Genomic DNA, 25,860 nt, shown 5'->3' with positions numbered 1-25,860 from the left:
ATGAAATAAACAAAAACATGCAGCATGCATTCCAATTTACTCCGAACAAACATAACACATGATTTGTAGACACCAGTACTGGTGGACACACCATAGATTGTTATACATGTACCTCGGTAACTAACTGTGAAGTTTGATTGGTCGAGAACCAGGGTTAATGGCACCCTCGGTTTCGCCTTGGGTGCCATTTTCCCCCTCGGGTGTACAAAACGCCATGGACCCTGTCACAGCGTGCAACAATTGTATAGTGGTATGTATTAGAACAAGAATGAACAGTCATTATTAGATACTTACACGTATACAGCATTGTCATCCATGGCTTAAACAGTTATATAGACTCTGATAAGATTCGTATGACTGGTCGATCCTAAGCCAAAACTAACTTGTTGTGATCTGCCATCAAACTGCAGACTCAAACCTTTAGGACATTTGAAAGGCACTGGACATTGTTGGTCATTGTCATAGACCAGTATTGTCACTTAGTGTATCCCAACATATATTCATAAAGTTAAAAAGCCTGTGAAAATTTGGGCTCAATTGATCATAGAAGTTGCAAGAGAATAACAAAAGAAAAAACACACTTACCATGCTTACTGCACAAATTTGTGTGCTTTCAGATGCCTAATAAAAGGCTTCTGGCCTGAAGTATTTTTTTACTTGAGTGAGAAACTACCTTTCTCAAAAAATATGTTACTTCAGAGGGAGCCGTTTCTCAAAATTTGTATTCTATTAACAGCTCTTCATTGCTCATTACCAATAGTGTCCAGTGCCTTTAAATGGGTTGATCTTAAGAATTTGCCGAGATTCTGATGGTTTTGTAGTTATAAAGTGCACAGTGTGTCGCAATATACAAACTTTGGTCGAGTACACAGATCATTCATATCTACAAATATGAAAGTTCTGTATATTTTCCGTTTTATAAATCTGTTAAAATAAACTCGTGCTCGTATGTGGCAGTAACAAGAGACCTTGTTTTTTTCTGTTGTGTGTACATGTAGCTTACTATAGTATTCCTGTTTTGTGATTTGTATTTATTTATTTGGTTAATTGTTATGAAGATTGCTACCCTTCCAAGACTCTCAGATACATGCTCTATTCATTTCCCAATAGATAGAGCACTTATGAAAGTGGAAGAAAATGTTATAGGTCTCCAACATCATGCTAAAGGCAGTGGACACTATTGGTAATTAATAAAAATAATTTTTAGCATAAAACCTAACTTGGTGACGAGTAATGGGGGGGGGGGGTAGTATAAAACATTGTGAGATTTAGAATTTGAGGTCTCGAAATCAAGCATCTGAAAATACACAACTTTGGTGACAACAAGGGTGTTTTTTTCTTTCATAGTTATCTCGCAACTCCGACAACCAATCAAGATCAAATTTTCACAGGTTTGTTATTTTATGCATGTGTTGAGATACACCAAGTGAAAAGACTGGTCTTTGACGATTACCAATAGTGTCCAGTGTCTTTAAATGGTGTAAAATGGCAATGTCCTTTATATACCCTTCCAACTTATATACCCTTCCAACTCATATACCCTGTCAACTTCCAAAACTGTCCAATTCTGTCCCATTACAAAAATGTGGGTTTTTGAATTCTTGTCCACGATAATCAATCAAAAGAGGCATCAAGTCACAGAAAAACTGGCTCCCTCACATTAGTTTTTGAAATGTTGTGATATCTTTTTAACAAGTGTGCAAGGCAGTACCTATTGGCGAGTCAATTGTCGTTGATTCGACGCTACTGCGCGCTGCCCATGGTAGCAAGGCTGACTCACTTGTCACTCAGTTGTACACAGCAATTTCCCTCTGGTGAGGGTCACCTCTAAGAATTATTTTTTTACCTGTATAGTAACATTGCAAATGGCAAAACAGCAAAAGCACAGGGCATCACAGCAATTGCTGTGGGTTATTTCCAGGCCTGGTGGTAGTAACCATGGGAAAGCAATATAACTTGGTTCTTGTGTGGCACAAACCAGGAGATAATTTGAGAACAATACCCTTTATCACTGTCACACCTCTATTGTTCAGTGAAAACCGTGATGGGCAACAGGCCTTCGTTGATGCTTCAACACCAGAGGGCAGCAGTCATCTCGCTTTAAAATGACACCATACCCATTTCTTCATATCACCGACACCCCTTAATACACTCGGTTAAAGGTAACCCGAGTCCCCAATAGAGGGTAGTCTTTCATATAACCGTATTGCTCAATAGTTCAATGGCCATTTCCTCATTGCCGCTGTGTCGATAGATTAGAGAGAGATTAAAAGCAAGCTCGGCTCGAAGGTCAAACCTTGGGTCGTCAGTAGAGGGCGGTAGCTCAAGCCCCTTGTGGTAGTAACGAGTGGCCATGTGAAGCAAACCTATGGGTGACAAAGAATATATTCCATTATGGGAAAAATCCATTAGAAAAAGAGGCTAGAATAACACATCCTTTTCATATGACAACTAACACCTGTTATATCCATGTAATTGTAGACTGCCCCGGCAAAATATTAACTGCTCATGGTTAATGACCAACGTAATTCAACCAACTTTATTGTCCATTCTTTTTGCTTCAAGTTTATTTTCAAGGAAAGGTTCTAGTCCTTCATACCAGCATGTCCATAGAAATCATTTTGACAACTTTATGTCAGATGACGTCTTTTTCAGCCTAACTTTTTCAAACTGGCTTGCGGTGGATGTCCATGAAAACTTTAGTTTGGAGCGTCCACTTATTGCAGTCAGTTGACCGGCTTAAATGTATACCTGCCACAGACAGACAGACATCATTTTGTGTTGCATTCACAGGCATGCACCTTAATGTACCTCTTCATTTCCCCTGTAAAAAAGGGGGACAAAGGGTACTGGAATTCATGCTGAAATATCCCTTTGATTCAAGAGCTTTTGTCCTTGTGCTATTGACATGCGACTGACCACAAAAATTGACAGGTTACCACAATTGGCTACCATTGTAATTGGCTCCATGGGACCATGGGGCATGCCGGGTGTCGGGAGGGTCGGTATAAAATACACAAAACATAAGTTTCATACCTATTTGATGGAGGGCCCGGCCGATGTTGTAGCATGTTTCTTGACAGACCCCTCTGTATTCCTCGTATCTCTTGAGAAATGCAAACGCCTGACAAATAAGAAACAGCAAGATTAAATGCATGAGCCAATAAATTTATGTAGCACCATTTAAGGTTGACACGTTAAATAAATACAAAGTTATTGACACCAATTAAAAAAGGGACAAAAATTAAAAGGCGACCAAGATTTTGCTATCCTTATGGTTGGTCGGGAAAAGGGAAATCAAAACAATCCAATTTTTGTATGCCTTATTATGAATGTACATATAACACATAACAAGAGGTGTGTACCAACCTGAACAAAGAGAGAGTTCCTCTTGATGGTGTATCGCTGGCATGCCATGTGTGCAATGGAAACGCCGATCATCATATTCACAAACGGGTCGTCTACTCTTTGCCGAAACCCTCGCACGTACTCCCCAACAGCATTCTTGAAACTACCACTGACCATGGCGTTGTGGCCGTTCAGTATACACAGGGCAAAGTTGTTTTGTAATTTCTGTGGGAGTGAGAAGTTTAAAAAGATCTTGCAACAGCGGTAGTCAAGTTTGTACATATGGGAAATCAAAACGACCGTTAAACACAGGATTTACACTTACAATGATGTGTCACCCTATAGGTACAGGTCCAAATCAGCCACTTTATTTAGTGAAATCCTGACATTAACCACTTAGAGTTGGTATACAGAAACATATTCGGTGCCCACAACAATTATTTATGGAGTAATCATTTTCCTTTTGAAAATATTGTTGCCATGTGTCGTGGCCGGACGGATTCGGGTTTGGGAGGGGGGGTTTTGGAGTTTTGGGTTTAGGGGGAGGGGACCGGAGGTGACCCGAAATTCATGATGACTTACATTGATTGTCAAGCGAAGGCAGAATCGGTGATGGCGGGTATCATTGCTGAGGTTGGTGATGTATGAGAAGAAATTCCAGGCAGCTGCACAGTTCGGATACTGAGCGCACAAAACGTGAGACAAAAAGAAACTCACGTGAGCAAGAGAAGTTAACCTGGTCCCTCATTCAGGCCTAATGCTTCACGGAGGCAATTGCCAATGTGGAAGTGTCGTGGCCGAGCAGTTAAGAGCACCGAACTCAAACTCTGGTGTTTCTGATCAGCAGAGTGTGGGTTCGAATCCCCAGCCATGACACTGTGTCCTTAAGCAAGACACTTAACCATTGCTTCGTCCTTCGGATAGACAAAAGCCGTTGGTCCCATGTGTTGTATAAACACATATAAAAGAACCCAGTGCACTTTATCGTAAAGAGAAGGGGCTCGCCCCGGTGTTCCTGGCCGGACTGGCAGCATATTGCGCCACAGCACCTTGTAAACCATTACATGGTGCTGTAAGGATTAGGTCTTATATCTCAAACTTCGTCCCACTCCTTGCAGTAATAATACCTGGCGCTTTGTATCCTTTGGCAAAAGGCGCGTTATAAATACGGTTATTATTATTATTATTGCCCCTGGTTGTTCGCCTTGGTGCCCTTAACTGCCTCCCTTACCCCTAATCATTGCCTTGTTAACCCTTGCAATTTGCAAATTCCCTACAAAGGAGAAAATGTTTGGTCACTATGAGAAGGCATTCGTTTATCTTCAACACATGTAATGTATATATCACAATTGATTGCAACAGTGACTTACTTTGTATAAGAAGTGTCGAATCTCATCGTAAGCCACTTTGTAATTTTTGTTCAGGAAACAAACGCAGACTCCCATAAACTCTACATCCTACGAATCAGGACAGAATATTTTTTAATAATTTATAATTACAAGCACTAAAAATTCCTTTACACCATGAGATCATTTTGATTGGTGGAGAACGCTTCATGTGTTGTCCTTTATTATGCACTGTCCAGTGTTACAGTGACACTCCAAAATTGAATATTGGAGCCCAATATGGACAATTGGTTCTTGGCAATACAGTGATTAATGTGGGATTTGAGGCATTGCATGGTGAGGTATCAATGTATATTTGGTTCGCTGTAACACCATGTGTTTATCTACTTGTATCTTCTAGATTACATGTATGTTCTTTTGAGAACTTGTCTTGCTTTATATTTTACTATCGCGGAGTAGATTTTTTGGAATTGGGGAGACTTCTCAGTCGTGAAAAGAACTGTCCTGCTTTTTAATATACTACCTCGGCGAAAGGTAGAAAATCTGCCGGGACTACTACTTCACTAGCTCAGAGTGAGTTCTTAATTGGTCTCAACATTTCCACTAGCTTGCTCTATATGCATGTATATTTGGTTTGCGGTAACACCATGTGTGTATTTACTTGCCAGGTAGAGTTTGTTCTAAGGGAACTGTCTTGCTTTATATTTGGTTTGCAGTAACACCATGTGTGTATCTACTTGCCAGGTAGAGTTTGTTCTTAGAGAACTGTCTTGCTTTATATTTGGTTTGCGGTAACACCATGTGTGTATCTACTTGCCAGGTAGAGTTTGTTCTTAGGGAACTGTCTTGCTTTATATTTGGTTTGCAGTAACACCATGTGTGTATCTACTTGCCAGGTAGAGTTTGTTCTTAGGGAACTGTCTTGCTTTATATTTGGTTTGCGGTAACACCATGTGTGTATCTACTTGCCAGGTAGAGTTTGTTCTTAGGGAACTGTCTTGCTTTATATTTGGTTTGCAGTAACACCATGTGTGTATCTACTTGCCAGGTAGAGTTTGTTCTTTGGGAACTGTCTTGCTTTATATTTGGTTTGCAGTAACACCATGTGTGTATCTACTTGCCAGGTAGAGTTTGTTCTTAGAGAACTGTCTTGCTTTATATTTGGTTTGCGGTAACACCATGTGTGTTTCTACTTGCCAGGTAGAGTTTGTTCTTAGGGAACTGTCTTGCTTTATATTTGGTTTGCAGGAACACCATGTGTGTATCTACTTGCCAGGTAGAGTTTGTTCTTAGGGAACTGTCTTGCTTTATATTTGGTTTGCAGTAACACCATGTGTGTATCTACTTGCCAGGTAGAGTTTGTTCTTTGGGAACTGTCTTGCTTTATATTTGGTTTGCAGTAACACCATGTGTGTATCTACTTGCCAGGTAGAGTTTGTTCTTAGGGAACTGTCTTGCTTTATATTTGGTTTGCAGTAACACCATGTGTGTATCTACTTGCCAGGTAGAGTTTGTTCTTAGGGAACTGTCTTGCTTTATATTTGGTTTGCGGTAACACCATGTGTGTTTCTACTTGCCAGGTAGAGTTTGTTCTTAGGGAACTGTCTTGCTTTATATTTGGTTTGCGGTAACACCATGTGTGTATCTACTTGCCAGGTAGAGTTTGTTCTTAGGGAACTGTCTTGCTTTATATTTGGTTTGCGGTAACACCATGTGTGTATCTACTTGCCAGGTAGAGTTTGTTCTTAGGGAACTGTCTTGCTTTATATTTGGTTTGCAGTAACACCATGTGTGTATCTACTTGCCAGGTAGAGTTTGTTCTTAGGGAACTGTCTTGCTTTATATTTGGTTTGCAGTAACACCATGTGTGTATCTACTTGCCAGGTAGAGTTTGTTCTTAGGGAACTGTCTTGCTTTATATTTGGTTTGCGGTAACACCATGTGTGTATTTACTTGCCAGGTAGAGTTTGTTCTAAGGGAACTGTCTTGCTTTATATTTGGTTTGCGGTAACACCATGTGTGTTTCTACTTGCCAGGTAGAGTTTGTTCTAAGGGAACTGTCTTGCTTTATATTTGGTTTGCGGTAACACCATGTGTGTTTCTACTTGCCAGGTAGAGTTTGTTCTTAGGGAACTGTCTTGCTTTATATTTGGTTTGTGGTAACACCATGTGTGTATCTACTTGCCAGGTAGAGTTTGTTCTTAGGGAACTGTCTTGCTTTATATTTGGTTTGCAGTAACACCATGTGTGTATCTACTTGCCAGGTAGAGTTTGTTCTTAGGGAACTGTCTTGCTTTATATTTGGTTTGTGGTAACACCATGTGTGTATCTACTTGCCAGGTAGAGTTTGTTCTTAGGGAACTGTCTTGCTTTATTCTACTACCATGGAGTAGATTTATCGGATGTTCGGGAGACTTCTAAGTTCTGAAAAGAACTGTCCTGCTTTTTAACTACTACCCGGCGGAAGGTATAGACAATTGGCTGGGACTACTACTTTAGCTTTTAGGATCAAAATTAACGGCACTAGCTTGCTCTAGTCATCATCAGTGATAAAGTTCGCTTTTCATAGAGGCCTTGGCTTCAAAACCATAATAAATCAAATAAAACGAGCGTACCAATTTTCTCTTGAGCGTAATGCAGAACCTCTTGGAGACAATGGCGGAATTGGAGAGAGTCTGGGCCTCGGCAAGCTGACCGGTCTGAAGGAGAGCTCGGAGTGTCTTACAGTAGAGAGTATACCACTCGTCGTGGTCTAAATGACTCAGGTTACCGCACAGCTGATTGTCAGAGACTGATACCAAATAATCCATCCAGGAAATGTATTATCACAAATCATTATTTTATCAAGTAAAGAACCAAAAGAGAATCAGTTCTCCCTTATACATGTAAAACTTGAAATTAAAAGTTGCATCCTCTTAAAGGCAGTGGACACAATTGGTAATTACTCAAAATAATTATCATCATAAAACCTTTCTTGATACGAGTAATGGGGAGAGGTTGATAGTATAAAACATTGTGAGAAACAGCTCTCTCTGAAGTGACGTAGTTTTCAAGAAAGAAGTAAATTTTCACGAATTTGATTTCGAGACCTCAAATTCTAAAATTGAGGTCTCGAAATCAAGCATCAGAAAGCACACAACTATGTGTGACAAGGGTGGTTTTTTCTTTCATTATTATCACGCAACTTCGACGACCGATTGAGCTCAAATTTTCCTAAGTTTGTTATTTTATGCATATGTTGAGATACACCAAGTGAGAAGACTAGTCTTTGACAATTACCAATAGTGTCCAATGTCTTTAAAGTGATCCATCTGTTCTTGTTCCATGTAGGTGTAATCCCTGGCTAAACAGCAGTAATTGGGTGAACGACTGACTAGCACACCCGAAGAAAGTTATTGACACATTTGGGAGACTGACATCAATAGGGATAGATAGTTCAGTTTGAAGAGCCAATTATTGTTTTTTATAACTTGTTTTTGGGGGTTTGTGTACATATCTTATTCTGCAAAGTAGATTACAGAGTTCAGGAGACTACATAGTTCTGAAAAGAACAGTCCGGTTTATTCAATTCAATAATTTATTTGTCAATCATTAAAAAGATAAAATGGGAAAATTTACATGTCAAAACATTGATAATAAGCTCCAAGAATAAGAACAAAACATACATAAATGTTTATACTTAAACTACTACATTGTGTAACTTGGCAAAGGCCAAAATAGTGAACTACAAAAGCTATCGAAACCCTTTAAGAAGCAATCCTGGAACTAGATTTGTGCTTACCACTTCCATACATATAGGTATTTGTGCTTACCACTTCCATACATATAGGTATTTGTGCTTACCACTTCCATACATATAGGTATTTGTGCTTACCACTTCCATACATATAGGTATTTGTGCTTACCACTTCCATACATATAGGTATTTGTGCTTACCACTTCCATACATATAGGTATTTGTGCTTACCACTTCAATACATATAGGTATTTGTGCTTACCACTTCCATACATATAGGTATTTGTGCTTACCACTTCAATACATATAGGTATTTGTGCTTACCACTTCAATACATATAGGTATTTGTGCTTACCACTTCAATACATATAGGTATTTGTGCTTACCACTTCCATACATATAGGTATTTGTGCTTACCACTTCCTCCATGATGCTGGTAGGCGTCTTTGACGTAAGCTCTCAGCAAGAGGAGACCATCTTGGATGAACTCTTTAAGAAATCCCTTAGAGTACAACAGTAACGACCTCTGCCTCACTACTTGAACATCACTAGTGTGATCTTCTGATACTGATGATGATAATATTAAAAGGTTCGTGATCGTAAGAGCAGAATTCGGCGGTAAGCAGAGCCTTGAAATTGGGCCCCGTTGAATTCGAGGACTCTAACAAAAAGGGATCTGGGTGTTTCACAGAGCGAGGACATCCTCGCTTCTCTTTCGTGTAGAAACCCCAATGGGAGAACAAACAGAACTTCTCGATTCACAAACATGCATGTGTGTTGAATATATTATTTGTATATACATGTATTCCTCCCCTTTAAACCAAGATGTCCACATTTTTTGGCATCTAAAATAAAAAAAAATCAAATAAGATTTAAAAAAAAAACAGGAAAAAAGGGGATAGCAGGTATGCAATCTCATAAACCCATTCGCAGGCGCTTAAAAATGGTCACCTATTTGAGCACTCACCTACTGATAGGATCTCTAGCGCTACATCTTCATTTCCTCGTTTACGTTCCACCATTGCGAGAGCAATTCTAGCATCGAGATGGTTGGGTACCTTCAGTAGGACCTGGCGGTAGGCGTTGGCTGCTGATCCCAACTCCCCAAGGGAGGTGAGGCACTCAGCGTAGCGAAGCCATACAGCGGCCTGAAGCAAAGTATCAAGAATATTATAAAACTTGAAAAAGTGTTGTTGCATTGGGAATAAAAAATATAATTAGTGTTAAGGCCCGGTCCCACTGCAGCGATAACTAGAACGATAACGATAGCGACGCAAAGAGAACGCATTCAATTGGTTGAATGAGCGTGTGCGTATTCTGCGTGGAGCAATTCAACCAATTCAATGCGTTCTCTTTGCGTCGTGATCGTTATCGTTGTCAATTCGCTGCAGTGTGACTCAGCCTTTACCCTTACACTGATTTGTTTCAAGCACTCTATACTTAGTACTTTCCTGATTGATGTGAAATAAACCACATGTTTTCATTCAGGTGGGATTCGAACCCACAACCTTTGCATTGCTAGAGCAGAGGCTTACCAGTAGACCACAGAGCTAGCCCAGTGGCTATGGGATTCAAACCACTGTCCTTTGTCCTGCTAGAGCAGATGTCTAACCACTAGACCACCGAGCTAGCCCAGTGGCTATGGGATTCAAACCAACGTCCTATGCCCTGCTACAGTAGATGTCTTACCAATAGACCACCGAGCTAGCCCAGTGGCTATGGGATTCAAACCAACGTCCTTTGCCCTGCTAGAGCAGATGTCTTACCACTACACAACCGAGCTAGCTCATCAGTGGCTGTGGGATTCAAACCACTGTCCTTTGCCCTGCTAGAGCAGATGTCTTACCACTAGACCACCGAGCTAGTCCAGTGGCTATGGGATTCAATCCAACGTCCTATGCCCTGCTAGAGCAGATGTCTTACCAATAGACCACCGAGCTAGCCCAGTGGCTATGGGATTCAAACCACCGTCCTTTGCCCTGCTAGAGCAGATGTCTTACCAATAGACCACTGAGCTAGCCCAGTGGCTATGGGATTCAATCCAACGTCCTATGCCCTGCTAGAGCAGATGTCTTACCAATAGACCACCGAGCTAGCCCAGTGGCTATGGGATTCAAACCACCGTCCTTTGCCCTGCTAGAGCAGATGTCTTACCACTAGACCACCGAGCTAGTCCAGTGGCTATGGGATTCAATCCAACGTCCTATGCCCTGCTAGAGCAGATGTCTTACCAATAGACCACCGAGCTAGCCCAGTGGCTATGGGATTCAAACCACCGTCCTTTGCCCTGCTAGAGCAGATGTCTTACCAATAGACCACTGAGCTAGCCCAGTGGCTATGGGATTCAATCCAACGTCCTTTGACCTGCTAGAGCAGATGTCTAACCACTAGACCACCGAGCTAGCCCAGTGGATATGGGATTCAAACCACTGTCCTATGCCCTGCTAGAGCAGATGTCTTACCAATAGACCACCGAGCTAGCCCAGTGGCTATGGGATTCAAACCACCGTCCTTTGCCCTGCTAGAGCAGATGTCTTACCAATAGACCACTGAGCTAGCCCAGTGGCTATGGGATTCAAACCACCGTCCTTTGCCCTGCTAGAGCAGATGTCTTACCAATAGACCACTGAGCTAGCCCAGTGGCTATGGGATTCAATCCAACGTCCTTTGCCCTGCTAGAGCAGATGTCTTACCAATAGACCACAGAGCTAGCCCAGTGGCTATGGGATTCAAACCACTGTCCTTTGTCCTGCTAGAGCAGATGTCTAACCACTAGACCACCGAGCTAGCCCAGTGGCTATGGGATTCAAACCAAGGTCCTTTGCCCTGCTAGAGCAGATGTCTTACCACTAGACCACCGAGCTAGCCCAGTGGCTATGGGATTCAAACCAAGGTCCTTTGCCCTGCTAGAGCAGATGTCTTACCACTAGACCACCGAGCTAGTCCAGTGGCTATGGGATTCAAACCAAGGTCCTTTGCCCTGCTAGAGCAGATGTCTTACCAATAGACCACCGAGCTAGTCCAGTGGCTAGGGGATTCAAACCAACGTCCTTTGCCCTGCTAGAGCAGATGTCTTACCACTAGACCACCGAGCTAGCCCGGAGTACAAGGGAGTCTTGTATTTAAGCAAGAAAAGGTTCAATACAGGTTACCAGCCCAACTGCCATGTGAAGTACACTGCTTATGGTTGGTTCTTCATCACCAGCAAAATTAAAATCTGATTTAGGTCTAAAAGAAACGTACCAAGTTGTAGTTCTCTGTGTCGACTAGAACTTCCAGTAACGACAGTGCGTCTACAAAATGACCTGAAGTTAAACAGAACAAAATCATTACATGGTGCTATGTTAAGGAATAGGTCTCATACTTCAAAAACGTAGCTCCACAATACGTTGCAGGTAAATTGAGTGTTGTATTGCCATGAGCATCACTGAGTAATCAGTTTGAGCGCTATATAAGAAGTTACTATTAATATCTTTATTATCACGATCTCTTGACACCTCGTACAACTAGACCAGGTCTAAGATCTATCAGCAATACGCTCCATGTTCCTCGAACTTGCTGGCCAGTTACGGGGACAGGACATACTCCAACATAGCACCAAGACACTGGAACTCACTTCCGAAATACCTCAGACAAATACACAACATCACTCTCTTCCAGCAGAAACTCAACACACACTTGTTCTTGCTTGCTTTCCAACATCTTGACAAAACTTGACTGCTGCCTTTGAATGTTCCTCTTTTTCAGTAAAGTGCGCCTTATAAATGCTGTAGTTTATTATTACTATTATGATTTATTTATTATATCATTTCATAAAAACCTACCCAGATCTATGTACGCCTCTGCAACATCCAGATACAAATCTCCCATCTCGTTTGGACTCTTAGCAGACAACATCTCGACCACTCCCTGTAAACAAAAAATATATTTTTTAGACCGATGGTAAGAAAATGGTCTTCTCTGCTACTCAATCAAAAGGTTGAACAATAGCCCACTGGTATTAGCAGTGTATCTGTTTAATATTATATGTTATCACACAAGCGCCAGTGCAGTACTAGGATATGGGATGCAGATGCGCTACATTTTTCAGGATTTCAACTAGCACAAGAAGTTAGCACAGAATAGTTACGCATGCATAAGTAGAGTGCAACATTCTACTATGCATTGAGGAACAATCTTGGAACTAAAAAGTTATCGTACTAAGATTGTTGTTGTTTGTTATAATTACCTTGACAGTTTGGAACTGTTTGCAGTGAATGAGGCACACTCCTAGCTTGGCTATCAGGTCTATTGGCAACCCCTCTGGTACCGTTACATCCATGATGTCCTGTCTGTGTGTGAAATGAATGATTGGAGTTTCTGTAATAATTTTGTGTGCGTTGTGACAAACTTTACAGAGATGTTGTAAACGTGTTTAAAGCCATTATACACTTTCAGTACAGAAAAAAAAATTAAAAGTTCACAGATTTACAAATAATTATCTTAAAATATTATTCCATGAAATGCTTTACTTTTTGAGAAAACATTAAAACAATATCAATTCTCGATAGCGAGAATTACAGATTTATTTTAAACACATGTCATGACATGGCGAAACGTGGGGAAACAAGGGTGGGTTTACCTGTTATTTTCTCCCGACTCCGATGACCTGATGAGCCTAAATTTTCACAGGTTTGTTATTTTATATATAAGTTGTGATACACGAAGTGTGGGCCTTTGGACAATACTGTTTCCGAAAGTGTCCAATGGCTTTAAGGAAAGGTTATCATTTGTCAAGGTCATGCTGATTTATAGGGAACGTTATACAGAAAGATTCAACAAGCGTCACCTATGAAAGTTTCAGCTGAATAGATGTCTGTCATGGTATTTACCATGTTTACATGGCACTGTCAATCAAACCTCCTTTTAGCGAGGTGGCAGTATAGATATCAACCGGGCATTTCAGACAAAATAATTGTTTGAGCTGTTTAAGCAGACAACTTTGCCTACAAATTTTGTAAAATAAGCAGGATACCAGTGAGAAATGGAGCATGGGACATGTTATTTTTGGTAGTAGCATTAATCTGGTAAGCTTTATTTTGTTTGCTTAGCCTTATCGAGCAATATGAAACTGGGCCCTTGTCTTCCACTGTAGATCCGTAAAAAAAAAAATCATCTAAAATATTCACCCGTTATCTCTTTCGGACAATGAGAGTTGTTCCATTTCGAGGACAGCACTGTTATCATCTTTGGACTTGATCATGACCCCACAGTGGTCTGACATGACTTGTAGAGCTTGCTGATACTTGCGATTGACTATGTGGAGCTCGGCTAAAATGTTCACATCTGCCCAAAAGATACCAGTATCAAGTTACAAATTATTTTTAAGTTAACAAGTGACTGTAAACATATGACAGCAGTTTTATTTGTTTTATCCGTGTGAGGGCAGAAATGGTTCTTGTGATTGATTTACTTCAGTAGCGCATATTTGTTGCACAGTCTTTAGATGAGATGGAAGGGGGGCTGAGACGGTTTAAGGAATGAATTAACGGCCCAGTGACCGGGGGTAATAATGTTGGAAGCACTTGGAGACGCCCTTCGGGTGTGAACAAAAAATAGCTAATATTATTATTATTACCTTCGGACCTGATGAGATGTGGGTATTTAGAGAATGCCGTCTCGATGATGTCTAGTGCCGGCTTTATATCTCCATCTTGGTGATGAGCCTGGAAGAGGAATCAAAAACAACTCTTAATCTTGGTGCTTCAAATTTAACCCTGTTACCTGTTTTTAAAACTATTCTACATCATCCACTTTTGAAAGGTATACAAACTTGACCAGCCTGCAATGATAGATGGTGCTGCTTGTAGTTGCCACATCTTTAAAGTCTGTGCTGGATCACAGCTTTAAATCCTGTTTTATAATTGTCTATTTTACCCATCCAAGTTTTATTTTCGTGCCAGAAAAATACTTTGTCGATCGTATAGTGTACCGGTTATGTATTTTTTAAATATCCTCCCTTTTTTAGGGTGTTTTGGGGATTTTAATAATCTTGAACTGTGTTTTTCTGCGATTCAAAAAGGCTCCCTCTGAAATAACATAGTTTTTGAGAAAGAGGAAATTTCTCACTCCAAGATTTCAGGCCTGAAGCCTTTTATTATGCACCTGGAAGCACACAAATTTGACAATTCCTTACTGTGTCTATAGTCTTTAAAGACACTTGACACCATTGGTTAAATTGTCAAAGACCAGTCTTCTAACATGGTGTATCTCAACATGCATAAAATAACAGACCTGTGAAAATTTGAGCTCAATTGGTCAAGTTGCAAGAAAATAATGAAAGAAAAAACACCCTTGTCACACGAAGTTGTGTGCTTTCTGATGCTTGATTTCGATGTTCCATTTCATGAGGCGATAATGTTCCTCCCATTCCACTCTGAGCCACTCAATATTTTTATACTATCAACCTCTCCCCGTTACTCGTTACAAAGTAAGGTTTTATGCTCAGAATTATTTTGAGAAATTACCAACAGTGTCCACTGCCTTTAAAATACCTTGACAATATCCTTGGCCAGCTGCATATACTGTTCCCCTTGGTCTTCAGGTAAAGCTTTCAGTAAGACCTGGTAACAATCCAACACTTTCTTCTTGTCCTGTAGCTGCTCATACAGGTGGATTCTCTCCATATGGTTACTCAGATCGCAAGGATTGTACCGGATCGCTGTCCGATTGATTCAAGAGGGAAAAGACATTTTTGGCCAGTTAATGGTGAAACTGGGGTCTATGGGATTTAAGGCATTGCATGGCGATGTATCTACATAAATAAAAGGTGTTTTAGCTAAATATAGGATTCTAACTGCCTCTAGCTACTGGGAAATCTCGATGGTCGAGTTGGAAAGACACTGCTCTAGAGTTGCAAGGGTCGTGGGTTCGAATCCAGTTAATGGTGAAACTGGGGTCTATGGGATTTAAAGCATTGCATGGCGATGTATCTAAATAAAAGATGTGAGCTAAATATAGGAGACGAGCTAAATATAGGATTCTAACTGCCTCTAGCTACTGGGAAATCTCGATGGTCGAGTTGGAAAGACACTGCTCTAGAATTGCAAGGGTCGTGGATTCGAATCCAGTTAATGGTGAAACTGGGGTCTATGGGATTTAAGGCATTGCATGGCGATGTATCTACATAAATAAAAGGTGTTTTAGCTAAATATAGGATTCTAACTGCCTCTAGCTACTGGGAAATCTCGATGGTCGAGTTGGAAAGACACTGCTCTAGAGTTGCAAGGGTCGTGGGTTCGAATCCAGTTAATGGTGAAACTGGGGTCTATGGGATTTAAAGCATTGCATGGCGATGTATCTAAATAAAAGATGTGAGCTAAATATAGGGTGTGAGCTAAATATAGGTTTTCTAACTGCCTCTAGCTAATGGGCAACTTGGTGGTCGAGTTGGAAAGACACTGCTCTAGAATTGCAAGGGTCGTGGATTCGAATCCACCTGAGTAATATTTTTGTTCACAGAACTAGGTATACAGTCCTAATAACAAACAACGTTGTACATTCAAAACCAAAATATGGTGAGGTATCCATGTTTACTTAGTCTGCAGTAACACCATGCTTATAAATATACTTGCTGGGGAGATATTGTTCTTGTACCTTGGAGTAAATTCTTCAGAATTTTTAAGACGTTTCTGAAAAGAATTGTGCTGCTTCATAACTACTACCCGGACGGAGGGTAGTGAAATCGAGGAGACTTCTCGTTATTAACTGCGGAGTGAATTCTGTCAAGGGACACCACAGCAAGAGTACAGGGTATCACGGCAATGGCTATGGGTGCAGAGAGCTTCATCTAAGAAGTGAGCATCGTTTGTGACAATGTCAGACTTCAAAGCATACCTTTGGAATAACAATGGAGAGCTTTGTCAATATCATCCTGCTCTAGGCACGTCTCAGCACAACGAGTCCATTCTTCAGAGTCACTTGGATTGAGATGGCATGCTATCAGAGAAAACTAGGAAATCAAACAAAGAATATAAAAAAAAAAAAAACAGCAAAGTTAAAAACTCTTCTGAAATTGAACTCTGATTAAAATTTAACTTTGATTGAAACTCATCTCCGAGAACCAACTCTAGGACCTGGCCTCTGGGACCTGGCCTCTGGAACCTTAACTCTGGGAACTCAACTCTGAGATTTCCACTTTGGAAACTGAACACTTAGAACCAATTCTGGAACTTCAACTCTGGGACCTCACCTCTAGAAACTCAGCTCTGGGTAATCACCTACTGGACCTCACCTCTAGAAACTCAGCTCTGGGTAATCACCTATTGGACCTCACCTGTAGAAACTCAGCTCTGGGTAATCACCTATTGAACCTCACCTCTAGAAACTCAGCTCTTGGTAATCACCTATTGGACCTCAACTCTCGAAACTCAGCTCTGGGTAATCACCTATTGGACCTCAACTCTCAAACTCAGCTCTGGGTAATCACCTATTTGACCTCAACTCTCGAAACTCAGCTCTGGGTTATCACCTATTGGACCTCACCTCTAGAAACTCAGCTCTGGGTAATCACCTATTGGAACTCAACTCTCGACACTCAGCTCTGGGTAATCACCTATTGGACCTCACGTCTCGAAACTCAGCTCTGGGTAATCACCTATTGGACCTCAACTCTCGAAATTCAGCACTGGGTAATCACCTATTGGACCCCACCTCTAGAAACTCAGCTCTGGGTAATCACCTATTGGACCTATACCTCTCGAAACTCAGCTCTGGGTAATCACCTATTGGACCTCACCTCTCAAAACTCAGCTCTGGGTAATCACCTATTGGACCTCAACTCTCAAAACTCAGCTCTGGGTAATCACTTATTGGAAGTCAACTCTCAAATCTCAGCTCTGGGACCTCAACTTGAGATTTCCACTTTGGGAACTGAACTCTGCAAGAAACTCACCTCTGACAACCAACTATGGGAGCTCACTTCCAGAAACTCAACTCTAGGATTTCTACACTGGGACCTCAACTCTGATTGAAACTTGTATCAGGAAACTCAACTCTGGGGAACTTCATTCTGATCTTTACATTTCTCACCTGAAGTGATTTCTCCATGTCTTGCTTATCCTCGTAAATCATACTCAGAAGCTGGTAAGGGTCTGGGCACCGGGGAACCTGTCTGATGATCTCTAGGCACATCTTGATGGCCTCCTGGTGCCCACCACGGGCGAAGCACAAGTGGGCTTCTCCCATCAGCCCTTGCAGACCCTTGGGTACTCGACTGTTACCTTTCTTACGGCCCCGCTTGGCCAACTGTCGTTTTTCAGCCCTTCCGAGACGCATTTCGTGAGAAAGGGGCGAGTTGTCTGCTGCAAAAGTTGATAAATCTAAGAGTTAAATCACACCCAAATTGTTACCAGTAAACGTAAGAGGCGAAGGCCTTTGGGTAACCATACTTGTCTAGCTCAGAAGCCTCCTTAACATACATATTAATAGTAATGATCTAGCAATTGTAAAGGTTCACTAAAATCTGATAGAAAACTATTCCAATGCACCGGTCAAGATGGAACAAGAGGGGATTCTCATATGGTAGGGAAAGCAAGTGTGAACAGGTGTGTCTTCAGTTGCTGCTGAAAAAGGGAGATGTTTTGTATTTTCCCCGAGGTTTTCAGGAAGTGAATTCCAGAGTCTTGGTGCTATGCTGTAAAAACCCCTGTCCCCCGTAGCAGGCTAAACCAGACCGGGAACAAGGAGCATTATTGTAACCATACATTAATGGCGTGTTGTGGCCGAGCAGTCTAGTTCACCGGACCAAAGCTTTGGTGTTGTCAGCAGCACAGTGTAGGTTCAACCACCAATGACATTGTGATAACTCAGCCACCACAGATGAAAATCAGTGCAGACCGCTCAACCACGACACATTTGTTTACCTTGTGATGTTGACGAGAGGCCGGAAATGTCACTTCTATCCTTGCGAGGGCGCCCTCTACCTCTCTTTGGAGTAAGCAGTTCCGGCGGCGTTTTTCTCGGCCGACCAATTTTCCCTGTAAAATAAGAGAAAATACAAAGCATAAAACTGTCATTTACCAATTTCAATCATGAAAACTTCAACTTTACCATTCACTATTATCCACTGGGTGCATCATGTGTGCAGGCTGGCACAGCTTATATCATTGAAATTATAAAAAACTGCAGTGGATGATAATTTAATGGTCAGACAGTAGGAGGGTTGACTGTGTGTTGTGGATGCAGGCACCTCATAATATCATAAGCAATCTGACATAGTGCGAACTTTCATTCCAAACCTTAGTGGATGAAGCATAAAAACTTGCTTAAAACACAAACAATTTTGCATAGCAAAAATAGGTATACTAGCCAGAACTCCTTGATGCAGTTAACCATTTCTGCAACTGTAACCCCCGTCATAGCTTGCTTAGTCGATATTTGCTAAGCAGAAATATGAATTAGGCCCAGGCAGTAGGAGGGTTCAATAAGCTTGATGAAGTTCAAAGAAATTTGCTAAGCAGAACATTCTTCTTGAAACATAAGAAATTGGGCCCAGGCAGTAGTAAAGGAGGATTACTTGATGAGGCTCACCTCAAGGCTTATAATATTAAGCAGACTGGCGGCCCTGAGGCACGCAATCATCATCATCACCACAAAGAAATCTGCTAAGCGCAGAACATTCTGCTTAACAGCTTTGTGAAATTGGGCCTTGGCAGTAAGAGAGTTTAGCTTGATGAGGTTCACCTCTAGGCATAATGTCTTCCCGGAGGCAAATATAGGTCAACGTCACCTAAAAGAATTTGGGCCCAGACAGTAGGAATGTAAAGCTCAAGATGAGGTTTACCTAAACACCTATAAAAAGCATATTGGTCATAGTCACCACAGAAAAATTTGCCAAGCAGAATACATCTGCTTAGCAGCTTTATGAAATTGCTCAGGCAGTAGTGAAGGAGGGTTAAGCTTGATGAGCATAGGCTTATAAGCATACTGTCTTCATCAAGGAGGCACATTATTCATCGTAGTCACCACAAAGAAATTTTCTAAGCAGAATATTATGCTTTTAAAACAGCTTCATGAAATCGGGTCCAGGAGGGTTAAGCTTGGAGGCTCACCTGTAGGCTTATAAGCAGACTGTCGTCTTCTCGGAGGCACATATTCATCGTCGTCACCACGAAGATCCCCCTCCCCCTCTTCCTCCCCATCTCCGCTGTCGCTATCTGCATCATCATCTTCCCCTCTTTCTTCTTCTGGATTCTCCCTTCCCTCCTCTGCATCCTTATGTTCCTCTTCTTCTTCATCGCTCTCATCACTTGCATCCTCATCCATATCGGCTCCTTCTACGGGTGCGTCTTCGGCGCCCAAGTGCTCCTCTGAACTGAGGAGCTGCATCACCTACAGGACAAGTGCAAAAAAGAACGAGATGAACATACACTGTACACAAGGGTTATTTTGGGCCGCTGGGAGGTTAAAAGTTTAAACTCATTGGAATGGCCACTGTACTTGACTTCCCGTTTGATCATACTGTGTTCTTCATCAGTTTGATTTACTTTGATACATTACGAGGACATTTTAGTTGTAGGGCTATACGTGTATATGGCCTTCAGACACGGCTACATGTAGCATTATTATTCTTCCTCCAGTGGTTATCAATTTACCCTATTTAACCAAAGGTATTGTGGTGATTTTACATGTTATTGTAATAGCGCCCTCTCTTGGCAGACTTTAGAGAGTTAAAACATGGCTACCTAGTTACAGACATGTAGCGGTTCATGAATAAATATAATCAAAGAATAATCCTTGCCATCCGTGTAATCTCAAATCAAAACATGGTGTCAGAAGTGAAGATTTCTCCTGTCAAGACAGTATAGCTGAAGATTGATAGAAGGTGAGCCATAAATCAGCCATAAAACTCAAGAATTGCCGATATAAAAAGACATAGAAAAAAAACGTTGTAACGTTTATTGTCGAACTGATCTCATACGTTGGGGGACGGGCTTTGCTCCTCCTGTTGTCTAGCTATTACAGGCTTTATAATAGGGGTATGTACCTGACAGAGATCTATAATACTCATCAATAAAAGGACAATCTTGAACACTAAAATGGCACATCTACCCCATCTATCACAACCTCCGGCATTGGATCTGACTGGCAACCTTGCCGAGAATTGGAAACGGTTCAAGCAGCGATATACATTGTATAATATAGCTTCAGAATTAACTGAGAAAGATGATAAGACTCAGACATCAACTCTCCTTCATATCATAGGGGAGGCAGCCCTCGACATCTACAACACATTTATTTTTGAATCGGAAGATGATAGTATGAAACAAGATGTTGTGCTAAAGAAGTTTGAGGAATACTGCATGCCGAAGCGCAATATCACATTTGAACGCCACAGATTCTTTACCAGAGATCAGCAACCAGGAGAAACCATTGATCAGTATGCTACGGAACTCCGTACCCGCAGTAAATCTTGTGAATTCGGCGAGCTTAAAGATTCGCTAATCAGAGATCGCATCATTTGTGGAATTCCAGAGGATAGCTTAAGAGAGAGACTCTTAAGGGGAGATAACCTCACTCTGGAAAAAGTCATGCAGCTATGCAGAGCAGCAGAAACCACAAAGCTACAAGCAAAAGAGCTAGCTCCATCCGGCAAGCCAGTAGTAGATGCAGTACGAGCAAAAGATCGAAGATCGAATGGCAAAGGAAATTTCTCCAAAAAGTCTCCACATGCTTCGAATAAGGGTAACAAGACATGTTATCGATGTGCCCAAACACACGAGTATGGTGCATGCCCTGCTCATGGAAAAACGTGCACAAAATGTGGAAAAATAAATCACTTTGCAAAAGCCTGCAAGGGTGCACAAAGCTCTCCGTACAGACAGAAAAATGTACACAACGTCACTGAAACTCCAGAAGATATGGAAGAATTCTTTGTGGATGTGATAGACGGTGATTCAGGCAACGATGAATGGAAACTTCAACTCCATACACATGGTATAAAAGTAAACTACAAGTTAGATACAGGGGCTCAAGCAAATCTCCTTCCTGAAAAGCTGTTTCAACAAATGAAACCACAGCCAAAGCTTCACTCAGCAAAAGTAAAGGCTACAGGATATTCGGGAGTAGACATACCCATCACCGGCAAATGTATGGTGAAAGTGCAACACAAAAGTAAGAACTACTTCATTGCATTTCTAGTCACACCAGGTAATCATCAGCCATTGTTAGGGTTGCAAGCTTGTGAGAAGATGAACCTCATAAAAAGAGTACTAAACATCACTAAAACACCCCTCGAAGTAGAAGATTTTGCAGATGTGTTCACCGGGTTAGGATGCCTACCTGGAACACACCACATCACAACAAGTGAAGATGCCATACCTGTCCAGCATGCATGTAGGAAAGTGCCTTTTCCTCTACAGGGAAAGCTCAAAGAAGAGCTGGACAAAATGGAGCAAATGCAGGTGATCACAAAGATAGACCAACCAACAGATTGGGTGTCGTCACTCTGCGTCGTTGACAAGAAAAACGGCAAGCTCCGAGTGTGTCTGGACCCACGAGATCTAAACCGGGCAATCAAGAGACAGCACTACAAATTGCCATCTCGTGCTGAAATTACAGCACACTTTGCAGGAGCAAAATTCTTCAGTAAACTTGATGCCTCAAGCGGATTTTGGCAAATCAAATTAGATGATGCCAGCTCAGAACTTTGCACGTTCATCACACCGTTTGGAAGGTATCGTTTCCTTCGTCTTCCCTTTGGCATCAGCAGTGCACCAGAGGTATACCACAAAATCATCCATGATCTCTTTTCTGAAGTGCCAGGGGTCAACACAATGATGGATGATATCATCGTTTGGGGTTCAACTCGCGAAGAGCATGACCAGAATCTCCGACAGTACTAGAGATAGCAGAGCGTAATAATCTCAAACTGAACCGAGAAAAGTGCGAGTTTGGGGTGAGAAAATTGACCTTCATTGGAGATGTCATCAGCGACCAAGGAGTCTTGCCTGATCCCAAAAAGGTCTCTGCTATCCTCAACATGCAGAAACCCCAAAATAAGAATGATGTACAAAGATTCATGGGGATGATCAACTACATGGGCAAATTCATTCCAGATCTATCTACCAAGTCAGCACCACTACGCAGCTTGCTTGACCAGAAGAATCAATGGATGTGGCTTGAAGCACAGGAAAAGGCGTGGCAAGAACTGAAAGTTATACTGACAACAGCGCCAGTGCTCAGGTTCTATAACCCCAAAAAGCCCATCAAGCTATCAGCTGATGCATCAAAGAATGGGCTCGGTGCAGTTCTACTACAACAGTATGATAATGAATGGGCACCAGTGGCGTATGCATCCAGAGCCATGACAGCGGCCGAGACAAGATACGCCCAAATTGAAAAGGAACTGTTGGCCATAACCTATGCATGTGAACGCTTTCACCAGTACATCTACGGACAACAAATAGAAGTGGAAACTGACCATAAACCACTCATTCCGTTGTTCACTAAACCACTGTGTGATTGTCCATTAAGAGTACAACGCATGCTCATCAGAGTACAACGCTACGACTTGAAAGTGTCTTACACACCGGGTAAATTCATGTATACCGCTGACACACTTTCAAGGGCAGTCGATCCTCATGCAGATAAAGACAGCTCCAAAGAGGATGACATTCAAGCCTATGTCAATACAATATTGACCAACATGCCAGTGTCCTCTAACAGGAAGAAAGAAATCGCCCTGGAGACAAAACGCGATGAAACCCTCAAGACACTGAGCACAATCATCAATGAAGGTTGGCCCGACGTGAAGAGCAAATGTCCAGTTGCAATCAGCGATTACTGGAACGCACGTGATGAACTTTCACAAGCAGACGACATGTTGTTCAAGGGAACTAAAATAATCATCCCAACATCAATGCGCCGAAACATGCTTGAGAAAATCCATGAAGGTCACCTCGGCATTGAGAAATGTAAACGTAGAGCCAGAGAAGTGATGTATTGGCCTCGCATCAACCAAGATGTAGCTGACATGGTAAAAAATTGCAACTCATGTCAAACATACCAGCCAAAGCAGACGGCAGAAACACTCCAGCCGCACCCTACTCCCGACCGCCCATGGCAAAAGGTAGGAGCAGATTTGTTCACACTCAACAGTAAGAACTATATAGTCATTGTAGACTACTTCTCACAATTTGTAGAAATTTGCACATTGACAAGCACAACCAGCGGCACAGTGATTAACAACTTGAAGTCTGTGTTTTCGCGACAGGGAACTCCACATGAAATGTTCACCGACAATGGACCCCAGTTTTCCAGTGCTGAATTCAAACGCTTTTCAGCAGATTGGGACTTCACACACACCACATCGAGTCCCCACTATCCTCAGTCAAATGGATTGGTGGAAAATGCTGTGAAAATTGTCAAGAACATGATCCGCAAAACAGTTAACAGTGGCCAAGACATCTATAGAGCTTTGCAGATTTATCGCAGTACACCACTTGAGTGCGGGAAATCCCCAGCAGAGCTGCTGTACAACAGAAGAATTCGTTCCAATCTTCCCATGGTGGACAGCTTGCTTGGTTTTAAACATCTGGACAGTAAAGCATTCAAGCAAAGAAAGGACGCACGAAAGGAAAAACAAAAGGGTGGATCCCGTGACCTTCCTCTACTTCAAGTAGGAGATACCGTGAGGCTGCTGGATACGACTAAGAATATGTGGTCTCAGGGCGGAGTAGTTACAGCCGCATTGCCAAACCGTTCATATCAAGTAGATACAGGCAATGGCACGAGACGTCGTAATAGGCGGCACTTGAGAGTTGCTTCACAACCGCCACAGCAGTGTGACTTCATCGAGCCATCATCCAAAGAACAGGATTTCGAAACAACCACGACCGCAACAGCAGTTGAGCCGAACAACAACGACATCACTCAACCAACAGCTACTATGACCAGGAGCGGACGAGTTGTTAAGCCACCGATAAGACTTGATCTATAAATCGCGAGACTTGCCAAACCTTACTTACAGTCAAGTTAAACTTAGCGTTTATTAGTTTACAGCGTTCATGAGTTTACAGCGTTAATGAGTTTACAGCATTATCTTCAAGTTCTTAAATTTAAAGTTTTCTTGAGGAAATTTAGTTGTTTTTATAAACACCAGTCTTCGAGAATGAACACTGAACTTTTCCGCATCGTCTTCATAACACTACCGCATCGCGATACGCGTATCAACTGGAATGTGAACTTTGAACTATATACATGTACACTGTCAGGACAATAACTTCATATTATGAACTTCTTTATTTAAAGAAAGGAAGATGTGGTGATTTTACATGTTATTGTAATAGCGCCCTCTCTTGGCAGACTTTAGAGAGTTAAAACATGGCTACCTAGTTACAGACATGTAGCGGTTCATGAATAAATATAATCAAAGAATAATCCTTGCCATCCGTGTAATCTCAAATCAAAACAGGTATTAACTAATATAAATTAACTAAATATTGTTTTGCTTTCATTCTATTTTGTGAGGCAATTTTTATCTACCTTACTTGTGTGCCCTTGTATGTCTATTTTTATGTGTCTTTGCTCCTTTTTTTGCTGCTAAATAGAATACTTAATTTGTACATTTTTATAATTCTACTTTATTGTTGTTCTTTTTAGGATCAGCTGGAGAGGAGAGCCTCTCGACAGGAACTGTTTCTTTTAGCCAATCCTTCTGGCTCAGGCTGGTTTTTTTTTACTGTATTTTAATTGCTCTTTGCAGTGTTTTCAATGTTTTTCTCTGCTATATTTTTTAATGTTTCAATGCCAAAATTAAATAGTGCACATTTCGCAATCAGGAAAAAAAATTGCAATATTTGTGTCGACAGTGGTGTGCTGTGAGTGGATGTGGTGTTTGCCTACTTTAATTTAGAATTAGACTTACGTCTTAAAAAAATCATTAAATTAAATAGAGTAGACAATAATTAATAACTTTGAGCATTTGCTTCGTTACCTAGTCCTAGTATTAGTATTTAGTATTAGAATCCTCCCTAGGTAGAAATTCTATCATGAATTCATCAAGAGGATCTCAAAAGAAAAATGAAGAACGGACATCCATTACAAAAAGTGTTTAAAAAAAAACCTACTATGCCTAGTGTAAAACAAGTAGGCTAGTGTAGTAGTAGTACTTAGTAGATAGGGAATTTCTCACGAAATAGATGCAATTAATTTCTTAACCCCTTTCTCTTCTCGTTTGCGATTGAAGGCGACTGGCTGCTGGCCTTGGCAAGCCTATCACCAATGCATACATTTTATAAATAAAAAATAACATACATCTTGTCCTTGAAGTTGTTGCCATTCAGTGAAGGATATTTCACCATTCAAGTATCTGATTAATTCTTCTCGATCAACTGACATTTTTTGATCATCTGTTCCTTCTTCCATGTTGTTGTTGTTGAAAAAACTTCA

General features: G+C 41.3%; 1 protein-coding gene across 2 annotated transcripts; it reads right to left on the bottom strand.

Annotated features, from left to right (window-relative positions):
* Window positions 1–1,418: 1,418 nt before the first annotated feature.
* Window positions 1,419–25,860, bottom strand: LOC117297555 (general transcription factor 3C polypeptide 3-like). Of its 2 annotated transcripts, none has more exons than XM_033780651.1 (19): window positions 25,726–25,860; window positions 19,521–19,800; window positions 18,333–18,446; window positions 17,500–17,771; window positions 16,306–16,420; window positions 14,964–15,130; window positions 14,048–14,135; window positions 13,599–13,755; window positions 12,659–12,761; window positions 12,255–12,339; window positions 11,674–11,735; window positions 9,398–9,578; window positions 8,848–8,997; window positions 7,310–7,485; window positions 4,719–4,805; window positions 3,931–4,029; window positions 3,370–3,573; window positions 3,037–3,124; window positions 1,419–2,366 (listed from the first exon to the last, which is right to left on the bottom strand). In XM_033780651.1, exons 1-19 carry the CDS (start codon window positions 25,834–25,836, stop codon window positions 2,194–2,196), a joined length of 2,712 nt encoding a protein of 903 aa, XP_033636542.1. In that variant the 5' UTR covers window positions 25,837–25,860; the 3' UTR covers window positions 1,419–2,193. The 2 variants fall into 2 exon arrangements, with proteins under 2 accessions (XP_033636542.1, XP_033636543.1); XM_033780652.1 differs by having other exon boundaries at window positions 17,500–17,768.

This window comes from Asterias rubens, chromosome 12 (genome assembly GCF_902459465.1).
Source record: "Asterias rubens chromosome 12, eAstRub1.3, whole genome shotgun sequence".
NCBI classification, from domain to species: domain Eukaryota; kingdom Metazoa; phylum Echinodermata; class Asteroidea; order Forcipulatida; family Asteriidae; genus Asterias; species Asterias rubens.
This window is presented reverse-complemented; position numbering and strand designations above follow the sequence as displayed.

Excerpts from the sequence above, each read along its gene's own strand:
- LOC117297555 (XM_033780651.1), bottom strand. The coding sequence starts at position 25,836 with ATGGAAGAAGGAACAGATGATCAAAAAATGTCAGTTGATCGAGAAGAA. Across the intron at positions 7,486-8,847 it reads CCAGCATCATGGAGGAAGTG|TCTCTGACAATCAGCTGTGC; the intron begins GTAAGCACAAAT and ends ATTTGGTATCAG. Across the intron at positions 3,574-3,930 it reads GCCTTCGCTTGACAATCAAT|AAATTACAAAACAACTTTGC; the intron begins GTAAGTCATCAT and ends TCACTCCCACAG.